General features: G+C 35.5%; 1 protein-coding gene across 1 annotated transcript; it reads left to right on the top strand.

The window, feature by feature from the left end:
* Positions 1-947: 947 nt before the first annotated feature.
* LOC21410544 (calmodulin-7) lies at positions 948-3,326 on the top strand. Its single transcript, XM_010112984.2, has 2 exons — positions 948-1,181; positions 2,544-3,326. Exons 1-2 carry the CDS (start codon positions 1,106-1,108, stop codon positions 2,915-2,917), a joined length of 450 nt encoding a protein of 149 aa, XP_010111286.1. The 5' UTR covers positions 948-1,105; the 3' UTR covers positions 2,918-3,326.
* The last annotated feature ends 3,798 nt before the right edge of the window (positions 3,327-7,124 follow it).

Genomic DNA, 7,124 nt, shown 5'->3' with positions numbered 1-7,124 from the left:
TAATTAGTAATTAATAATTAATAATTTAATATAACTTTATTAATAATCATTAATTATACTATGCTGATTGCTTTAATTTAATAAATTATTAAATAAATTTTACATTTTATTATTTGTTTGGTAGTGACTAAAAACTAAGTTGTCTTTGGGCTGTTTCTGATTTTGACTGTATATTCTTCATAAATTCTTTAAAAATCACTTTTTATAGTTTTTATTAAACACCATTATCAACTTCTGATTGCTAGTGATTTTGGCCTCCAAAAAGTACTACCAAATACACCCTGAATCTTTTTTGTATCTATCTGGTTATAAAAAGAAAAGTAAAAGTTGTAACAAAAAAAGAATTTAGACTGGATAGTAAATTATTTGAATATAAAAAATCAAAACCAAAATTAATAAAAAATGACCTTACGGAATCACAAGGTCTCACGAATAACACTTGTAAATTGATGTGTCGAGTAACCTTCTTAATATCGGGTTTTATCTTATATCGTCTTTTTTGTGTTCTATCAAAATTTATTGTTCTATTATGTGTCACAGGATCATCTGCATTATTATTAGTGTCTATAAGACTTTTTAATCGAATAAAATTTTACTTAGAAAAAAAAACACTTGTAAATTTGTTGTTTCACGACAAGTCAACTAAGGGATTGTGAAATGTGACGGGTAAAAATATGTACAATTTATTTGGCCGAGAACAAGCATCTCTATGGAATATGCCCCAAGTAATTTCCGCATTCAAAGTGGGTAATATGGTCATTTAAGACGCTCCTTATCCGGTCAAACAAAATTCCAAAAGCAAAGGCGAACTGGAAGAAATGGAAAAGGGAGGGGCAAAATGGTAAAAGGAAAAAGCTGAGAGAAAAGAAGCTACAATGAAAGGAAGGTGGGCCCCAGATTTAGAGGCAAAACGATGCGCTGGCTTCGTATAAAAATAGCTAATTTCGCAGAGAAAGAAGAGAAAATCGCTCTCTGTCTCTCTAAACTGATTATTTAAGAAATTTTCCTTTCGTTTTTTCTTTTCGTTGTCCGAGAATTTTCTGTGAAGAAGCAAGCAAAAGAGAAAACTAAAGAAGAAGAAAACGAGAGATTTTTCTGAGTAGCAATGGCGGATCAGCTCACTGACGACCAGATCTCCGAGTTCAAGGAAGCTTTCAGCCTCTTCGACAAGGATGGCGATGGTTCGATCTCTCTCTCTCTATATATATATGTATATATATATTTACATGTATATAATTATCTGTGTTGAGATCTTGTTTTGATGGATATGGTTCTTTTGGTGCTATTCAACGGGTTCGGGTTTAAATATCTTGTGTTGGTGTTGACTTTATGCGCTTTTTCGCCGTTCCTGATTTTGTTTTTCGTTTTGTCGATTTTTTTAATCTTTTTTATATGAAGTACTTGATTAGTCATTAGTTTGTCCTGTTTCATTTTTATTGAATATGTTTGTAGCAATTGTTATGGTATTTGTGTTTTATCTTGAAGATGTGCGCTGTTTGGCTGCTGGTAAAAATTGGGGGAAGAATTCCAAAAAGAAAAAAAAAATCAAATTTTTTGGATCTTGAAAGTTGAAATATCAGTAGCAGTAAAATACACCATTAGATCTTTCATCTTTCACATCTGGGAAAGATAGGATCGTTTGATATAGGAGAGTATTTTTTTTTTTCGTTGGAATGTAATTGATGTATCCTCAAATGAGGAATTGCTTATTGATTGCTATTTTGATTTTTCTCAGGACTAGATATTGTAGTAGAATAAATTCTCCATTGAAAATGTTTTTTATTTATTTTTCTAGTTAATCAATCAATTCTTCAGATTTGATCTGGATTTTATCGGAATTTTCCAAAGAATACATAAACGCAACAGCTTAAAGGAGAACATTAACAAAGTGTGTATCAATTTTTTATCTTTGAAGAAAAAGGAGAAATTTACTTTAATGACATTTTGGTTTGTTAGGGGCATAACGAAGAAAAAAAAAAAAAAGCTGTTCTTTCTTTGATTTATCACTTACATCCTAGTATGTTTTTTAAACATTTGAGCAACCCATGAATTGAATATTGCTGTTATGTGCCATCGAGTGCACACTTTTTGTTGTATTCAATTGTTTAAAAGTTCTTCTATACGATTGTTGATATGAAGCTATTTCATATCATTTGGTGTTGTCTTAGTTCAGATTCCGCGTTTAATATTACTGCTCTGTCATATGGCTGGTGTGAGCTTAGCACTATAATGTCTGTGGCACTGCTAATGCTAAAGTTTAGTAGTTGATGGCAGTGGTTCTCGAAATTTTGTACATTTTTTTATGTTTTTGTTTTGTCGCACCTGCTGGGTATATATTTCTTATGGTTCTTGTGCTTGTTGTCATAATCCTTGTAGCAAATATATAAACATAAATTGTATTTGAGCTACAAGTTCAGCTTCTGATGTAGTGACTCCAAAAACTTTCCAATCTCCTCGTCTGCTGCTTACTAGAGCAGCTTGGAAAGGATGTGTGGCCACCGAGAAAACAAAGTATATGTTTCTAATAGTTCCAATGTATGCAGGCTGCATCACTACCAAGGAGCTTGGAACTGTGATGAGGTCTCTGGGGCAGAACCCAACTGAGGCAGAGCTCCAGGACATGATCAATGAGGTCGATGCTGATGGAAATGGAACTATCGACTTTCCTGAGTTCTTGAACCTGATGGCTAGAAAGATGAAGGATACCGACTCGGAGGAGGAGCTGAAAGAGGCCTTTAGAGTCTTTGACAAGGACCAGAATGGATTCATCTCTGCTGCTGAGCTGCGCCATGTGATGACAAACCTTGGGGAGAAGCTCACTGATGAAGAGGTTGATGAGATGATTCGCGAGGCTGATGTTGATGGGGATGGCCAGATAAACTATGAGGAGTTTGTTAAGGTTATGATGGCGAAGTGATAAGCTATCCATGGCAAATGAACATGACCCCCAAAAAAGAATTTGAAAAAAAAAAAAAAAAAAACACAAAAACAGGGTTGACATTCAAGGGATTCATATTTTCCTTTTTCCTCAACCTTTATGTGACGGTTTTTGTAATCAAGCCTTTATAGAAGTAGTAGTCTGTCCTGGTGGTGTTCAGTCTTGCCCTTGATGTGTCCTGTGACTAAAAGTGTCTTTGGTGGTCTAATTTTTTTCCCCCCCCTTTTCTTCATTTTGGTCTCTTGTGAATCTTAGACTACCTGAAGAATTCAATGTCCAATGTTTGATGGATGTCTTATATTTTGCAGTTATTATCCATGTTCTTCTTAATGCTGATCCAGATGATTGTTAATGTTCTATCTTGTTTAATATATTCTTGAAATGCTGATCTACGATTCTACATGATTATTGATGTCCATCTATGCTGCCTAGGAGAACCTTTGTACAATAGTATTTCTAGATATGAATGGATTTGTTTCTTAAAATACCCATCGTTTTAGAAACAAACAAACGTGTAAAACATAATCAGGCTTAAAGCAACTGTAAATAAAACATTTTCTTATGTGTAATGCTAAGGTTATTAACTTAAAAGAAAAAAAAAAAACTAAAAATACCATTCAAAATGGATAAAAAAAAATTATTTAAGCCACTTCATTATAAAAATAAAAATTTGTTATTCAATTAATAGAGAAAAAATAAAAAGTTATAATGAAACTTAATTATTTAGAAGAGATAAAATAATTTTAGTACTCTATTATAATGAAACATTTCAGTGGTATTCTGTGTTTTTAATTAGTATCTTTGGCTCTACAAAAAAAATGTTTTTTTAGTACATTAAAATTGATTTTTGAGATGATGTTCATTTTACCTTTCTTATTGACTTTATATGTCCTAAAAATCGTGTCAAGTATTAAAAAGAAGTTTTTTTTTTAAGTAAAGTTATTGTTTTAATATATAAAAAACACAGAATACAAAGAGATGTTTCGTTATAATAAATGATAATAAAATAATTTTATTTTTATTAAAAATGATATAAATAATAGACACACAAAACCATGACAAATCATCTTTTAACTTTAATCTCAATTTTGTAACTAACAACTTATTTCCAAAAAGGAAAGTTTAGATGAAAGTAGATGTTTTTAGCATTATTTTTATCTTATAAAGTAATGTTAAATCATATTTGGTACATTCATTAATATTATTTTCCCGAACAAGCCGATAAGACAGAACCTAGTTTTTTTTGTTTTTGTTTTTTTCTTGTAGTACCTGAGCGGCACACAAACTACTATAAACTGGAATTCTATAAGCAAGTGCCCTCCCAAAATAAATTCTATAAGCAAGCATCCAGTAAATCTTTTCTTTTCTCTTGAAGCTCAAATTCGAAATATTCTTGAAACAAGAAGGAAAAAGAAAAAAAAAAAAGATGGCTTATTTGTGTCGTATCTACTGAGTAATAAATATGACTAAATGAAGTCCTGATATTCCGGGTGTGAATTAAAGAAACTTGTACCAATTATATATTCGTCTTGTAACACTTTTACTGACCAAAACGGCCAAACTGGTTGGGGTAGCCAGCACTTGCGCGTGCAGTAATTGCAGCATTCTTCAATGTATTTTATCTCAGCACGATATAATATCAATCCTATGCAGTGCTTGGTAAAGCATACATAGTAGCATGGCCAACCACGCAAAAAGTCTTCATGAATTGAAGTAGGAGAGAGAGAATGAGTAGGAGGAGGAGAGAGAGGGAGATGGAGAGGGATTTGGTGCTATAAGTTCATTAGACTCCACCAGAACGAGCAGAAGCATCATGAAATTGAGCTTCATCAGTCCTTTTACCTTTAATGTGGGATTCTCTCATTTCTCCTATATATATATATCTATGCAGTGCTTGGTAAAGCATACATAGTAGCATGGCCAACCACGCAAAAAGTCTTCATGAATTGAAGTAGGAGAGAGAGAATGAGTAGGAGGAGGAGAGAGAGGGAGATGGGGAGGGATTTGGTGCTATAAGTTCATTGGACTCCACCAGAACGAGCAGAAGCATCATAAAATTGAGATCCATCAGTCCTTTTACCTTTAATGTGGGATTCTCTCATTTCTCCTATATATATATATCTATGCAGTGCTTGGTAAAGCATACATAGTAGCATGGCCAACCACGCAAAAAGTCTTCATGAATTGAAGTAGGAGAGAGAGAATGAGTAGGAGGAGGAGAGAGAGGGAGATGGGGAGGGATTTGGTGCTATAAGTTCATTGGACTCCACCAGAACGAGCAGAAGCATCATGAAATTGAGCTCCATCAGTCTTTTTACCTTTAATGTGGGATTCTCTCATTTCTCCTATATATATATATCTATGCAGTGCTTGGTAAAGCATACATAGTAGCATGGCCAACCACGCAAAAAGTCTTCATGAATTGAAGTAGGAGAGAGAGAATGAGTAGGAGGAGGAGAGAGGGAGATGGGGAGGGATTTGGTGCTATAAGTTCACTAGACTCCACCAGAACGAGCAGAAGCATCATGAAATTGAGCTCCATCAGTCTTTTTACCTTTAATGTGGGATTCTCTCATTTCTCCTATATATATATATATCTATGCAGTGCTTGGTAAAGCATACATAGTAGCATGGCCAACCACGCAAAAAGTCTTCATGAATTGAAGTAGGAGAGAGAGAATGAGTAGGAGGAGGAGAGAGAGGGAGATGGGGAGGGATTTGGTGCTATAAGTTCATTGGACTCCACCAGAACGAGCAGAAGCATCATGAAATTGAGCTCCATCAGTCTTTTTACCTTTAATGTGGGATTCTCTCATTTCTCCTATATATATATATCTATGCAGTGCTTGGTAAAGCATACATAGTAGCATGGCCAACCACGCAAAAAGTCTTCATGAATTGAAGTAGGAGAGAGAGAATGAGTAGGAGGAGGAGAGAGAGGGAGATGGGGAGGGATTTGGTGCTATAAGTTCATTGGACTCCACCAGAACGAGCAGAAGCATCATGAAATTGAGCTCCATCAGTCTTTTTACCTTTAATGTGGGATTCTCTCATTTCTCCTATATATATATATCTATGCAGTGCTTGGTAAAGCATACATAGTAGCATGGCCAACCACGCAAAAAGTCTTCATGAATTGAAGTAGGAGAGAGAGAATGAGTAGGAGGAGGAGAGAGAGGGAGATGGGGAGGGATTTGGTGCTATAAGTTCATTGGACTCCACCAGAACGAGCAGAAGCATCATGAAATTGAGCTCCATCAGTCCTTTTACCTTTAATGTGGGATTCTCTCATTTCTCCTATATATATATATCTATGCAGTGCTTGGTAAAGCATACATAGTAGCATGGCCAACCACGCAAAAAGTCTTCATGAATTGAAGTAGGAGAGAGAGAATGAGTAGGAGGAGGAGAGAGAGGGAGATGGGGAGGGATTTGGTGCTATAAGTTCATTGGACTCCACCAGAACGAGCAGAAGCATCATGAAATTGAGCTCCATCAGTCTTTTTACCTTTAATGTGGGATTCTCTCATTTCTCCTATATATATATATCTATGCAGTGCTTGGTAAAGCATACATAGTAGCATGGCCAACCACGCAAAAAGTCTTCATGAATTGAAGTAGGAGAGAGAGAATGAGTAGGAGGAGGAGAGAGAGGGAGATGGGGAGGGATTTGGTGCTATAAGTTCATTGGACTCCACCAGAACGAGCAGAAGCATCATGAAATTGAGCTCCATCAGTCTTTTTACCTTTAATGTGGGATTCTCTCATTTCTCCTATATATATATATCTATGCAGTGCTTGGTAAAGCATACATAGTAGCATGGCCAACCACGCAAAAAGTCTTCATGAATTGAAGTAGGAGAGAGAGAATGAGTAGGAGGAGGAGAGAGAGGGAGATGGGGAGGGATTTGGTGCTATAAGTTCATTGGACTCCACCAGAACGAGCAGAAGCATCATGAAATTGAGCTCCATCAGTCTTTTTACCTTTAATGTGGGATTCTCTCATTTCTCCTATATATATATATCTATGCAGTGCTTGGTAAAGCATACATAGTAGCATGGCCAACCACGCAAAAAGTCTTCATGAATTGAAGTAGGAGAGAGAGAATGAGTAGGAGGAGGAGAGAGAGGGAGATGGGGAGGGATTTGGTGCTATAAGTTCATTGGACTCCACCAGAACGAGCAG

Source organism: Morus notabilis, unplaced genomic scaffold, assembly GCF_000414095.1.
Source record: "Morus notabilis unplaced genomic scaffold, ASM41409v2 Scaffold78, whole genome shotgun sequence".
In the NCBI taxonomy this organism is placed as follows: Eukaryota; Viridiplantae; Streptophyta; class Magnoliopsida; order Rosales; family Moraceae; genus Morus; species Morus notabilis.
Note: the sequence above shows the minus strand (reverse complement) of the source record. Positions and strands in the feature narration are given on the sequence as shown.

What these genes read in the sequence shown, in the direction of transcription:
- LOC21410544 (XM_010112984.2), top strand. Translation starts at nt 1,106, where the DNA reads ATGGCGGATCAGCTCACTGACGACCAGATCTCCGAGTTCAAGGAAGCT. An exon ending in CTTCGACAAGGATGGCGATG is followed by an intron (nt 1,182 to 2,543) that starts GTTCGATCTCTC and finishes CAATGTATGCAG; the next exon opens with GCTGCATCACTACCAAGGAG.